The following is a 15,123-nucleotide window of genomic DNA, read 5'->3' as shown; positions in this document are numbered from 1 at the left end:
TGCAGAAATGAGGATGAAAGTGCTGTATTACATTCCTACCAATCACAAAAAAACAAGTCTGTCCAAAGAAATGTATTTAATCTCCTAGAGTTAGAAATTGGAGATACCTTGTCTTGGTGGGTCCACTAGAAGACTGGTCTCTTCAAAGATGGCTTTCCACCAGACACGACACTGTCAGCATTTGATGGGGACTGTCATTCAGACAGGATGGCTAAGCCTGATTCAGCCAGCCAATAGTCTTTTGATTCCAGCCCCTTAGGAGTTTCTCTTTTCTCACTGCTATCTCCACTGCAATTGCTTTTCATTTTTCTTTGTTTTAAGACAGTGTCGCTCAAGTACAGACTGGCCTTGAACTTAGCATTTGGTGGAGGATACAATGAATTCCTCATACTCGCGTTCCTTCGCCTTCCAAGTTACATTTCACTCTAACTTATTTAACTTAAGTCCCCTGTGTGCCCATACTCAACTGTAAACCAAGGCTGCACTTTGATTTCCCGAATAATCACACAGAAGCTCAATATGAATTACAAACTGTTTGGCTCAGGCTTATTGCTAACTAGCTTACTTTTAAATTAAACCATTTCAATTATTCTATGCTTTGCCACGTGGCCGTGGCTTAACCACTCTGCTGTCATCTTGCTTCTTGGGCAACTGGCTCACATCTCTCATACTACATCCTTCTTCTTCCCTCTTTTCAGTTTGGCTTTCCTGCCTAGTGTTATTCTGCCTTGCTATAGGCCAAAGCCGTTTCTTCATTAACCAATGGGAGTAAGACATATTCACAGCCTACACAAGGGTTCTCCCACAGCACTCAACTTCTGTCCTTTTCTCTTTTTCCTTTCTAAAATGTCTCCAGGTTAATTTTTGTTCCGTGACTCTCTGGACTTGAAGTCTTTCCTTGTCTCACAAGGTAAACTCCTTAAATGAATACACCAGAGTTCAGCTGTCCAGGCTCATTTCTCCACAACAGTTTGTGTGTCTTTGGCCGTTTCGTGTAATGCTTCATGAATACAACAAATATTTCATTGTTGAATGTCAGTGGGAGAATTTAAAGGGTAAGCCACAGTGTGGCACTGTTGGTTATCAGTATATCTAACTTCATCGTTGCTTGACTTTGCAATAGTTTGCAAAATGGTTGCATTATCTGAACTCTAGTTAGAATTTAAGAATGTTATCAGCAATAACCTTAACCACACTCTCTGATCTTCTCAATTTTATAAATCTAAAGAGTGCTTCATCAGAGTGTGTTTTAAGATGTAATTGCTCATTGAGCATTCTTTTTCTGAGCAGTTCCATTGTCACATTGCTTTGATATTAAATTCCACTTTCCTTATTTATAGGCATTCTGTGTATATTATGAATATCTTTTGTAGGCTATTCACATTTTCTGAGGTCTTCATCTTTGGATAATTATCTCACATATGCCCTAAAGTATTCTCAAAATGTGCTTCAGTGGTTGAAATTTCATGGGACATTTAAAAAGTAAGATTTGCAAATACAAAATGAGGTATCAATGGGGATCACTGGGGACAAAATTCAGAGCTTTGGGGGATTCTGAGACTTTTAAAAGATCAAAGACCTCCAGTGACGTCTAGAACCTTCAGACTGTCTATTTGCACAGTTTAGAAATCGGTAATGAGTCACTTTAAAGTGAAAGAATACAAAGTTAAAGAGGGAGAGCTACTTACACCAGGTCTGGCCTCCACCTTCATAAAGAAAACATAGGGAATATTCTGGTGTGGGAGGAGAGGGTGATTGTGACTCCAGCCTTCAAAGCCTAATCATCGTCCTATGACAAGGACACTCTAGATGTTTTACTTCACAGATGTCCTCCAGTGCCATTTATACATGAACTGCTGCCCTTGGTGTCCAGCTGCCAGGCAATCTCCATGTCATTAGCTCTTCTATAGGTATGCGACATTAAGCACTGGAATAAATTTCATCATGTTTTATAGGAGTAGTGGGAGTGTCAGAGCAGGCAGGTGTGGCTATGACAGTCTGGAAAGCAGATATCAGGATAACTGGGTCATTCATCATGACTGGCAGTTTGATCTTTTCTCAGCTGTAGCTGAAAAGGCTTCTTCAGGTGGAAAAGACCATCTCTTTTAATGGTCTTTTTAAATGATGCCTGAACAGCTCCCTGGAAGCAGAGGCAGGGGCATAACTGCCAGCAATGACTCGTGGCTCCTAAGGGTGCTGTGCTCTGTGCACATGCACATGTAAATTACCTAAAACACACAGGAGTTAAGTTTAAGAGCTGTCAAGTCCAACTTTGACAACACCATTTGCAGACAGGTCCACGCAATTGTCCCTCGGCAAACACAACCAGACTCTGTGGACATTTGTCAAGCAGTATGACAGGGTGGTACCAGGGCATTTATGAACTCTAGCTACACTTCATCACTAATATTGTAGCTGCTCATACAGGCCTGCAATCTATACCCAACTCTCACACCTGCTCAGGCAGAAACCCACAAATGAACTCAATTGTTCCCTCCACTACAGAATTACTTGACATGAATATGCTCTTTTCTTGGCTGTGGCTCACTGAATCTGCTTCCATCAGTTACTGGATGTAGGTTCATATTTGTCTTTCAGGAGTTCAGGTGAAGAGTGCGAGGTGGGGTCATATGAACCAGAGTCCTCAAAACCATGATGGGGAAAACCATAGAGACAGCTGATCTGAGCTCCTGAGAGCTCACAGACTGTGGACTGACAGTTGTAGAAGCTGCATGGGACCAAACTAGACCCTTTGAATGTGGGTGACAGCTATGTGATTTGACCTGTTGGGGGCGGTGAGGGCTGGCAGCTGCACTAAGACCTAGCCCAGGGGCGTGAACTGGCTTTTTGGAGCCCATTCCCTATGGAGGGAAACCTTGCTCAGCCTTGATACAGGGCGGGAGGGGCTTGGTCCTGACAGCTTGGTGTGCCAGACTTTATGGACTCCCCAAGGAAACCCTTACCCCTCTGAGGAGTGGATGAGGATGGGAAGGGGGAAGGTGGGGAGCAGAAGAAGGGGAGGAAGAGACACTGGGTTTGGTATGTAAAATGAAAAAATTTTAAATAAATTTTAAAAAGAAAAAATACTTTTCCTCCCTAGCACATTTGTTCACATTTAAGCCAGTTTACACTAAGCTGAATGAGACTTAAGAAACAGAGGCAATCTTGGGGGATGATCTCTAAATAACCATTAGCCTATATTTGCAAGGCCACCCTCTGTGTGGGAGTCAGGAATCAGAGTGGCTTTTTAAAATATCAAATTCATTTTTTTTGACATTCAGTCAACTTGTGAATTCATTTGTTAATAATGTATGGACGAGGCTCTTACCTTTGACATTTTTAGAGGGTATCAGAGGTGACTAGACACTGGTTTTACTGACTTCACTGCAGTTTAAACTGATAGCTTTAATAATGATCAATAATTACTCCAGATTACTTTAAACCAGTTTGTTTTTTTTTTTTACAAATATGCTAGCAGTGGTAAGTCAAAACTTTGACAGACTGGTCGGAGGTCAGTGCCCAGTGAATTCTCAGTATGTGTTAGGCCATGGACTTGGTTCGTAGCAGAGAAAGACAGTTTCAAAGACAGCAGGAACAGCTGATGTTGACTGGGGATGGAGAAAGCAGCACTCTTCTGTGATAAACTGTCCTGGTAAACTCAGTTAAGAGTTGGGAGGTTAAGGTGCTTATGAGAAAAGGAATGGGATTATTCAGGGCCTCCAGGTTTCGTCACTAAATTAATCAATGACTTAGTAAGTTGGTTGTACAGCAGCTGCATTACATACTGAACTCAACTACTGAGATGACAGAATATTTAGCCTTCTCATCACCAGTTCTCTCCCAGAGGTTTCCTTTTTTGCCTTTTCTTCTTTCTTCCTTTCTCTTTTTTTTTTTTTGATGTGTGTGTGTGTGTGTGTGTGTGTGTGTGTGTGTAGGTACATAGGTATATACCCAAAACAAAGTATGAGATCCCCTGAAGCTGGAGTTATGGATTCTAGCTACTAGGGATCATAAAGTAAGAGAATCACAAGTTCAAAGCCGGCCTTACTATCTTACCAGGACCTTATTTTAACAATGCAAATAAGAGAGCTTGGATAACAGCTTATCAATAAACACTTATCTAATGTGTGAGGAGCTGGCTTCAAACCCAAGCGCTACAAAAAAAAAAAAAAAAAAAAAAAAAGAAAGATAAGTTTCACTTTAGTGGTTTAGGGAAGAAAAGATATGTGTAGCAATCGTTCCTATAAGTATTCCTAAAGATCATGACAAAATTATATACTTCCAAATGTTCCCAATAAAAACCAATTTGAATGCTGTCAACTTGGCTGCTGCAGTAGGTTCTAAATGGTTTCTAGCCATCTGCTGCTAACAAGAAACCTGTAATTTTCAGGAGAAAAGCTCAAGTAACACAACAATTAAGCTCTAGTTTTGTAGTTTAAAGTTTCATACTACCCCCTCCATCGTACTCAGTCTGCATTAAGCCTCAGAGAAAATGAAAGATGACCAGGGGTCATTAAAATGGAGAAATTAAAGCTGTACTGTTGCTTGAGCTAGAAGAAGTGTTGCCGTGTGTAAAACTGACAAGGTCCTTTTAGTCTTTAATGACTCCCCAGGTGCTGATCAATTACAGAAAGCACTGTGTACAGAACAGCATAAAAGAGCCTTTAAGGTTTATAAGGAATGTATTCCCTGTTACAGCTTCCCATTAAAACACCAGGACAGAGCTGCCTTCCTCAGGCATCAGTCCTTGCCTTTGCCAAGAGCATTCTGTAGTCATGGTTACTCTCCACCCCTGACTAGTACCTTCCACATTCCTTGCAGTATTGCTGCCTGCTCTCACCTAGACCCACACAGCTGTTTCCTGGGTTCTCAGCTTAAGAACAAATGCACAACTGCTTACAGCGCAGAACAAGCTACTGAAACTTTCATTGGCAACACAATAATTTTAAGGGATAGACTCTGAAAATGAGCTGAGGGTCCATGATAAAATTACACCTTCCTCAAAACCTTCAGCTTAACCAAAGGGGGTGTGTTATTATTAAAAACCACTATCAAATGCCCTGAGAGAAAGCATCTTTCTAATGATTTGCTTATTTTTTATTTTATGTGCATTGGTATTTTACCTGCATGTATGTCTATAAAATGATGTCAGATTCCCTGCAACTGGAGTTACAGACAGTTGTGACCTGCCATGTGGGTGCTGGCAATTGAATCCAGGTACTCTGGAAAAGCAGTCAGTGATCTTAATTGCTGAGCCATCTCTCTAGCCTGAGAAAGCATTTTCTATATGAGAACATTTGGCAATATCTTCAATGAGTCATACTTTTTCTAGAAGTTGTTTTCAAAATAAATCTCTTGGTATATGTAAGTATACAACAGTACTATAAGTTCATTTTTATTGAAGTTATTAGAAAAAAGCCTAAGAAAATTTATATCCAGATTTCTAGTATCTATGATAAAATTTTAATTTTCAATATCTATTATTTAATACATAAATTACATTAGAAATATCCCCCATAGCCAGGCATGGTGGTGCACTCCTGTAATCCCAGAATTTGAGAAGCAGTTGATACCTGTGAGTTTGAGGCCAACCAACTAAACCAAACCAAACCAAACAACAAAAAAAGAAAAATTAGGACTGACTTTATGAGTTTTACTAAAAGTATCGGGGTGTGATAAGCACAAGGTGGTGCTGTGAGTCCATGCTGCTGCTCATATTGGGGTGTGCAATATCATTTACAAAACTGTGTTCCCTTGATTTTTCTAAGTGTACTTGCAATTGAAAAAACGTAAAGCTAAGATGATTCATTAATTCTGGAAATTCTTTTGAAATGCTACTAAATTCAAGGTTATATGCTTCTATATGATAATATAATATAAAATATTATAGTTTTAAACTGTAAACTAAACATTTATTAGACTACTAAAAGCTGCTTGCTCGCTATTTCTATTTCTAACAAACTAATAGTTTACTCAACAGTAAAGTCAAATTGTGTAGTATGAGGTGACTAGCATAAAATATAGAAGAGAAAGATAGCTTTCCATGATTCTATCACCCACAATTATAATCACATTTTCATTTACAAAGTTAGAACGATATTTACATAGTAACTTTCTACATGATCTTAATTTCAAATCACCCTTAAGACTTTCTCTCTCCATTATTACAAAGTGAAAACCTCCTTCACCACGTATTGCATGGATGGCAGCAGTCTATGTCTATGCTGATGGTCTTACGTACTCAGCACACGTCTCCCAGGGAACACACTAGCGAACCAGGATCTCAGTGTTCCCGTGTTAGTAAAGAACTCATGAACTCAGCACATTTCCCCCAGGGAACACACTAGAGAACCAGGATCTCAGTGTTCCCGTGTTAGTAAAGAACTCATGAACTCAGCACATTTCCCCCAGGGAACACACTAGAGAACCAGGCTCTCAGCGTTCCCGTGTTAGTAAAGAACTCATGAACTCAGCACATTTCCCCCAGGGAACACACTAGAGAACCAGGATCTCAGTGTTCCCGTGTTAGTAAAGAACTCATGAACTCAGCACATTTCCCCCAGGGAACACACTAGAGAACCAGGCTCTCAGCGTTCCCGTGTTAATAAAGAACTCATGAACTCAGCACACTTCCCTCAGGGAACACACTAGAGAACCAGGCTCTTAGTGTTCCCATGTTAATAAAAAACTCATGTACTCACTCAGCACACTTCCCACAGGGAACACACTAGAGAACCAGGCTCTCAGTGTTGCCATGTTAATGAAGAAGACACTGCATCATTTGCTTGGTTCTCTGTGAACATTTTAACTATGAATTATAACTATTCACCAGCACAGATGCAGGACTGTGCATATGAGAGCCTCCTGGGTACAATATGCAAGCCCTAGTTGGAATGTCTCCAGTAGGATGTAGACCATGGTCCCCTAGCCCATACTTTCAAAAGCATATTACTTAGTGCTCTGCCAGTAAATGTCAACGCAAAAATACAGAAATGGTGTAATGTCTGCACTCTGTAACAGCAATATACTGAAACAAAGTTTTACCAAGAAATTTGAAAGAGAATATTAGTACAATTACAGCCTACAATATTAAAAGTATTTATTTAGGAATGAAAAAACTCACATACCAAATGGAATTTAAATTCTTAATAAAATATTACATACATTAAAATTATACAAGGAGTTCTTAAATATAGCACATGTAAGTAGCCAAAGTCCTAGAGGTGTTAAAAAAAACTACAGTTAGTGACTCGAGCATTTCAGTAGCTCTGCAGTCTCTTCAAACCTGAAATAAAACAAATGACACATCAGCGAAGCACATAGCTCACAGTGAATATCAGGACTGAGGCTGTCAGACACATACTTCTGAGCCTAAGATGAACTTGACTGTTTTTCTTATTTTAATAGAATTACTATTAATACATGTAAACAGAAGACAACAAACATAAATAGGTCAATTCTTGTAGCATGAGTTATTCTAGAATTTTTCAAATGTCAAAGAACTTTGTACTTTTTTACAGTAGTAGGGTGTATAATATTCTGATACCATTTCATCATTTATTTCCTTTAAACCACTCTTTTCTAAAACTAGATGTAATGTTATTTGTCCCCAGTAAAAGCATCATTGTTGGTGCTATTGCATCAATAGCTCACTGGAAACACTGGCAAGCTTGACATAATACTGAGAATGTCTCCCAACTACCCATCCACATGCGCATAATGTTTTGGTAAATCAATTACCAGAAATAGAGAAATCTGAATTAACTATCAATCAAAGCATTTCTGCCCTTTGTAACCCATGATTAATTCTGCAAACAGTGATTTACACCATTTGCTGCAAACCAAAACAGTGACTCATCTCACACACACTACTGGAAGGAGATTTATTACCCACTTGAGTCTTGAAGGAAATTCCACACCTGACTGAGACTTTCATGGTCTGAAATACATATGTACATTCCATGTATACTACACTCCAGTACAATTCCCTACAGAGAAAAGATTTCTGTTGCCCCTTTCTGTTACTTACATTTTTTTCATCCTTTCCATTTTCTGGATTGTTGTTTCCTTTAATTTAAAAAACAACAAATTTAGGCGATTTCTCAAAGTAAACAACCCTCAAAGATGGACCATGAATATAGAAAACACTCTGAAACATTGCACAGAGAGACTCTAGTCAACTCACAGAAGCTGCAGAGAGGAAACTTAAAATTTCACCGTATTTCTTGCCAATAGTATATATTAACAGCATATAGTAAAAATGACACTTGTTTCTTCTCTACCTTAGGGATCATCTAAACAGTTGGCAGCTTCTCTTACCTGTGAAAAATCTTTCAAGCCACAGTAATGAACAGTGGAACCCCTGGGTGTTGAGTCCGGTGATACTGTACTATAGCCAGACGAGCGGTATGTACTGGTTGGTGCCCCCACACTGTATTTTTTATCTGTGAAGGAATTACATTTTAGGATATCTTTCTATTACACAGTAGAGTCAGACAGTTACAATTTTATTTACAGATACATTCATGAAATGGTTATTGGTATAGATAAAATGAGTTTTTAATACTTTTTAAACAGATGGAGACAGATACTAAAAATTCTCTAATAAAAGTTTCAAAACACATTTGGGTTCTGTGGTGCATGCTTGTAATCACATGTACTTGGGAAGCTGCAAAGTATCACGGGTTCATGGCTGACCTAGGCAATTTAGCAAAATCCTGTCTCAAAACTAAAAGAAAAACAAACCAACAAAACCTCCAAAAGCATTTTACCTTTATCATGATAGAAATCATTTTGAATAAATAGGAATGTTAGTAATTTAAACTATAAACTACTTGGAGCTAGAGAGTTGGCTCAGCAGTCAAGAGCACTTGATGGTTCTTCCAGAGGTCTTGAGTTCAATTCCCAGCAACTACAAGGTGGCTCAAAACCATCTGTAGTGGGATCTGATTGCCTCTTCTGGTGTGCATGAAGACAGAGCACTCATATACATATTTTAAAAAATGAATAAATAAATCTTAAAAAAAACCCTGTAAGCTCCTGAAGTGTGTGTTCCTGTCTTAAATGAAGACATCTATGATAACTAGTGAATACTAGAGGGCTTGTCATGACCACCTCACAACTGCTTTACCACCGCTTTGTGGCTCATGGCAGTAAGTACTAATCCTTTTAAAGTCAAGAGGATCCCATCTTGAGTTAACACATATGAAAAAAATTAGAAAAACAAAATCTAGTTTCTTTTTTTAAATAATAAAAACCCTTATGTCAGATATCCAGCTATCAGTGTGACAAAATGGCACATTTTCTCATTAACTCCATCAGTTATTTAACAGCACAGACATGACATACTTCCACCAAATCAATCCTACACATCATGCCCTATTAAGAATAAATTTGGCTACAAAAACAAAGCTAAAAAGAAATTGACATCCACTTAAAATGGCTTTCAGCGCAAGCATTTGTTGTCTGTCTTTGCTGATGGCAAAGTATTAATACCCAAGGATTAAGAAAATGCCTTTTAACTGATAGATCCTGATCTTCCTTGACTAACTTGTCATCTGCTCTGGCGGCGGCTTTTCTCCACAGAATGGTTTCCTCAGCTTATTCACCTGAATAAACTAAATAAACTTAAGCAGCCTAATCCAAGCTTAACATGATCTAATTAACTTATTTTAGTGTTCCAATGCAAAATTCTAAGATACAAGTGGAATTCTACTTGACACCCTTGGGACTGGTATTTACTGGGTTAGATGTCTACTTGTGATCTAGTTAGCTGAGACTAACAAGGTCACATGCTACAGCTCTGAAGACTATCTGGACACAAGTGCTTTTAGCAGGAGCTGTGGGAAATTGTCAACGTTAAGGAATAATTCAAAACTCAGCAGAAAATAGAACTTCTGTGTCACTAAATATTATATTATTTTCTTCTGTTTGAGATGCTCTCTGAAGGTTCTGAAAACTTTTTATGCTGTTCTAAAAGGAGAAAGGGGACAAGCGCACAGGGCTGGGAAGATAGATGAAGGAACGAGTCTCTTCACCCTGAATCTTGGGGCTTGAGTTTTGAGGCACATAGCTGCTTCATGTGAAAGCAAGTTAGCATTAGGCAAGCTAGGAGACTTTCAGAGAGACATGCCACCAGGAACTCCAGAGGCCTCTGTGGTCTTTAAAAGTTTGCAAGCCAGGGCTTACAAATCAAGGCCTAAGTTGTGGTGATCCTTCTTAAGTATTTCATACATAGGAAGTTATATTCAATTATTATTATTATTATTATTTTAATAAATTTTCTTCTCCCCTTGCATTCTCCCTCCTATTAAAGAATAACAACTACCTGGAACCACTGTAAGGTTGGCCTTATCCTTTCCTCTCTCCTTCAATGCTTCTATTTTATTAATAACCACAGTTCATTACTGATCCAACTGCCCACATCCCCGGAAGATTATGTGCTCCTTATTCTCAGGACTAATGTCCAAGTAAAATCCCTCATAACTGTTCTGGAAAAACAATCACTTGGCCACTGCTGTTCCATCTGTTTTCTTTTCTTCCAGTCAATCACTATTCGGCTTTTATGAGAATCTTTCTGAAATACAAATCTGAAAATATCTGCTACAATCTTTCTAGGACTCCAGGGTAAACTCCATGACCTGCTCTTTCCATGCCCTGCTTCCAATCCCCACATGTGCACATGCACACCCTTCTTGTAGTCACACGGGAAGAAAATGCACTCTTTGGGGTACTACACCACTTGGACTAATCAGATTTCTCTCTTCTGAGGATAAATATACACAACAAAGTAAAGCAAGGAAAACCAAAACCAACCTTGACAGTCAGTAGCCTGTCTGGCAATTAACACTGAAGTTACTTGATCCACTAATAAATAGTATTCAATAGACAACAAACTCATGTGAAGTCATGACACATAGACAAGTAAAACCACTGTCATGTCTGAGGCAACTAAACAGGACAGTGTACAGCCACTAAACTGAAACGACATGGAGCTCACTCACTGCCCACTTCTCTTCCGCTGGAAATTTCAGTTCCTTTCCTTCTTGTCATCAATCATTACATTACTTCTGTTCCTAAGAGCATACAAACAAGCAGGAGCCCAGCCAGCCTCAGCCTCATGGAGACCAGTGGAAACAGAGAGACCCCACCTGCACCCATGCGAGGAAGGGATGGCAAGACTACAGTATAAGAACACACTCAGCAACAGAAAGACCAAAATGACTCCACCAGAATCTAGAGACTCCACATCAGCAAGACCTGAAAAGTACAACACAGGTGAGGCAGAAGAGACAGACCTTAAAAATTATTTTATAAAGATGATAGAGACCCTCAAAGGGGAAATGAGAAAATCCCTTAAAGAAATAGAAGAAACCAAAAAAAATTCAAGAAATAAATTCTCTTAAAGAATCTAAAGGGAGTCAAGAAAAAACAAACAAACAAGTGAAGGAAACAACTCAAACAGTCCAAGCCTTGAAAATATTAAGAGCAGCTAAAGAAAAAGGCCAAGTAACATATAAAGGCAAATCTATCCGAATTACACCTGACTTCTCAATGGAAACTATGAAAGCCAGAAGGTCCTGGATAGATGTCCTACAAGTGCTAAGGAAACAAGGATGCCAACCCAGACTACTATACCCAGCAAAGCTTTCAGTTACCATAGATGGAGAAAACAAGATATTCCATGACAAAACCAGATTTAAACAATACATATCCACAAATCCAGCTCTACAGCAAGTACTGGAAGGAAAACTTCAACTCAACAAAGGTAACTACATTTACAAAAACATAGGCAATAGATAATCGCACTTTACCAAACACAAAAAGAAAAAAGGTGTGTGTGGGGGAATTCACACACAATAACACCGCCACCAATAAATCCAAAATAAACGAGAATCAACAATCAATGGTCATTAATATCCCTCAATATCAATGGTCTCAACTTGCCTATAATAAGACACAGGATAACAGAATGGATACGAAGACTGAACCCATCCTTCTGCTGCATACAAGAAACACATCTCAATGTCAAAGAAAGACGTTCCCTCAGATTAAGGGTTGAGAAAAGAGTTTCCAATCAAATGGACCCAAGAAACAAGCTGGTGTAGCAATCCTAATATCTAACAAATTAGACTTCAAACTAAAATCAATCAAAAGAGATGAAGAAGGACATTTCATATTCATCACAGGAAAAGTCCACCGAGATAAATTCTCAGTTCTGAACATCTATGCCCCAAATACAAAGGCACCCATATTACTAAAAGAAACATTACTAAAGCTCAAATCACACATAAAATCTCTCACACTAGTAGTAGGAAACTTCAACACTCCACTCTTACCACTATACAGGATCTCCAGACAGAAACTTAACAAAGAAACAAAAGAACTAACAGAAGTTATGACCCAATTGGGATTAACAGACATCTATAGAACATTCCATCTAAATACAAAAGAATATACTTACTTCTCAGCTCCACATGGAACCTTCTCTAAAGCCGACCACATAATTGGAAACATAGCAAACCTCCACAGATACAAAACGATCGGAATAAGTCCCTGTATCTTATCACTCCACCACACTTTAAAATTAGAATTCAACAACAACACAAATCGCAGAAACCCTACATGGAAATTGAACAATGAGCAATCGCCCCATCCCTGGGTCAAGGAAGAAATTAAAAAAAAAGAAATTAAAGACTTCCTTGAATTCAATGAGAATGAAGACACAACATATTCAAACTTATGGGACACTTTGAAAGCAGTGCTGAGAGGAAAGTTCAAAGCACTAAGTGCCCACATGAAGAAACTGGAGAATAGTTACACTAGAAAATTAACTGAAAGCTCTAGAAGGAAAAAAAAAAGTAAACTCATTCATGAGGAGTAGATGCCAGGAAATAATCAAATTGAGGACTGAAATCAACAAACCAGGAAAACATTGCAAAGAATCAATGAAACAAAGAGTTGATTCTTTGAGAAAATCATCAAGATAGACAAACCTTTATCCAAACTAACCAAAAGGCAGAGAGAGTGCATGCTAATTACCAAAGTCAGAAATTATTTTTATTTTTTTATTTTTTTTTTTGGTTTTTTGAGACAGGGTTTCTCTGTATTGTTTTGGAGGCTGTCGGTCCAGCCTGGCCTCGAACTCACAGAGATCCGCCTGCCTCTGCCTCCCGGGATTAAAGGCGTGCGCCACCACCGCCCGGCCCAAAGTCAGAAATTAAAAGTGGGACATAACAACAGACACTGAAGAAATCCAGAGAATCATCAGGTCATACTTTGAAAACCTTTAAATTCGAAAATTTAAAGGAAATGGGCAATTTTCTGGATAGATATCACTTGCCAAAATTAAATCAAGAACAGATAAGCAATCTAAACATACCTATAACCCCTAAAGAAATAGAAGCAGTCATCAAAAGTCTCCCAACCAAATAAAGCCCAGGCCCACATGGCTTCAGTGCAGAATTCTACCAAAAATTCAAAGAAGAGCTAATTCCAATACTCCTCAAAGTGTTCCACACAATAGAAGCAGGAAGTTTGTTGCCAAACTCTTTTTACCAGGCTACAATTACCTTGGTACCCAAGCCACACAAAGACACAACTAAGAAAGAGAACTACAGACCAATTTCCCTTTTGAACATCGATGCAAACATACTCAATAAAAGATTAGCTAATCGAATCCAAGAACACATCAGAAAAATCATCCACCATGATCAAGTAGGCTTCATCCCAGGGATGCAGGGATGGTCCAACATATGAAAATCTGTCAATGTAATTCACTATATAAACAAACTGCAAAGAAAAAAAAGACATGATCATGTCACTCGATGCTGAAAAAATCCTTTGACAAAATCCAACACCCCTTCATGATAAAGGTCCTGGAGAGATCAGAGATAACAAGAACATACCTGAACATAATAAAAGCAATATACAGTTAAACCAACAGCTAACATCAAACTAAATGGAAAGAAACTCAAAGCAATTCCTCTAAAATCAGGAACAAGACAAGGCTGTCCACTCTCTCCATATCTCTTCAATATTGTACTTGAAGTTCTAGATACAGCAATGAGACAAGAAAAGGAGATCAAGGGGATACAAATTGGAAAGGAAGAAATCAAACTTGCACTATTTGCAGATGATATGATAGTTTACATAAGTGACCTGAAAAACTCTACAAGGGAACTCCTACAACTGATAAACACCTTCGGAAAAGTGGCAGGATACAAGATAAACTCAAAAAATTCAGTAGCCCTACTATATGCAGACAATACATGGGCTGAGAAAGAAATCAGAGAACATCACCCTTTACTATAGCCCCAAACAACGTTAAATATCTGGGGATAATGCTAATCAAACAAGTGAAAGACTTGTATAGCAAGAACTTTGAGTCTTTAAAGCAAGAAATTAAAGAAGATACCAGAAAATGGAAAGATCTCCCATGCTCTTGGATAAGCAGGATCAACGAGGTAAAAAATGGCAGTCTTGCCAAAAGCAGTCTACAGATTCAGTGCAATCCCCATCAAAATACCGGCACAATTCTTCACAGACCTTGAAAGAACAATAATCAACTTTATATGGAAAAACAAAAGACCCAGGATAGCCAAAACACCCTGTATAATAAAGGAACTTCCAGACACATCACCATCCCTGACTTCAAGCTCTATCATAGAGCTATAGTCCTGAAAACAGCTTGGTATTGGCACAAAAATAGACAGGTAGACCAATGGAATCAAATTGAAAACCCTGATATTAACCCACACACCTACAAACACTTGATTTTTGATAAAGAAGCTAAAATTTTACAATGGGAAAAAAGAAAGTATCTTCAACAAATGGTGCTGGCATAACTGGATACTGACATGTAGAAGATTGTAGATAGATCCATGTCTATCGCCATGCACAAAACTTAAATCCAAAAGGATCAAGAACCTCAACATAAATCCAGTCACACTGAACCTCTTAGAAGAGAAAGTGGGTGGTACCCTTGAATGAATTGGTACAGGAGACAGCTTTTTGAACAGAACATCAGTAGCACAGACACTGAGATCGACAATTAATAAATGGGACCTCCTGAAACTGAGAAGGTTCTGTAAGGCAAAGGACACAGTCAGCAAGACAAAAAGG

At 38.6% G+C, this 15,123-nt stretch overlaps 1 protein-coding gene across 8 annotated transcripts in view; it reads right to left on the bottom strand.

Annotated features, from left to right (window-relative positions):
• Cep44 (centrosomal protein 44) overlaps positions 1-15,123 on the bottom strand; it is a 44,960-nt gene that overhangs the window by 15,288 nt on the left and 14,549 nt on the right. For 4 of the 8 annotated variants that reach the window (XM_013117180.3, XM_013117176.3, XM_021230163.2 and 1 more), the window contains 3 exons: positions 8,320-8,444; positions 8,030-8,067; positions 7,083-7,285 (listed from right to left, as the gene is read on the bottom strand). In XM_013117180.3, the coding sequence (XP_012972634.1) occupies positions 7,243-7,285; positions 8,030-8,067; positions 8,320-8,444 (206 nt within the window). In that variant the 3' untranslated portion in view covers positions 7,083-7,242. Of the gene's footprint in view, positions 1-7,082; positions 7,286-7,890; positions 7,940-8,029; positions 8,068-8,319; positions 8,445-15,123 lie in introns of those variants that run through there. The other 4 variants (XM_040742265.1, XM_040742266.1, XM_040742263.1 and 1 more) reach the window with 3 other exon arrangements.

Source organism: Mesocricetus auratus, unplaced genomic scaffold (genome assembly GCF_017639785.1).
Source record: "Mesocricetus auratus isolate SY011 unplaced genomic scaffold, BCM_Maur_2.0 Super-Scaffold_6731, whole genome shotgun sequence".
Taxonomy (NCBI): Eukaryota; Metazoa; Chordata; class Mammalia; order Rodentia; family Cricetidae; genus Mesocricetus; species Mesocricetus auratus.
The sequence above is the reverse complement of the archived record's forward strand: the minus strand, read 5'-3'. Positions and strand labels throughout refer to the sequence as shown.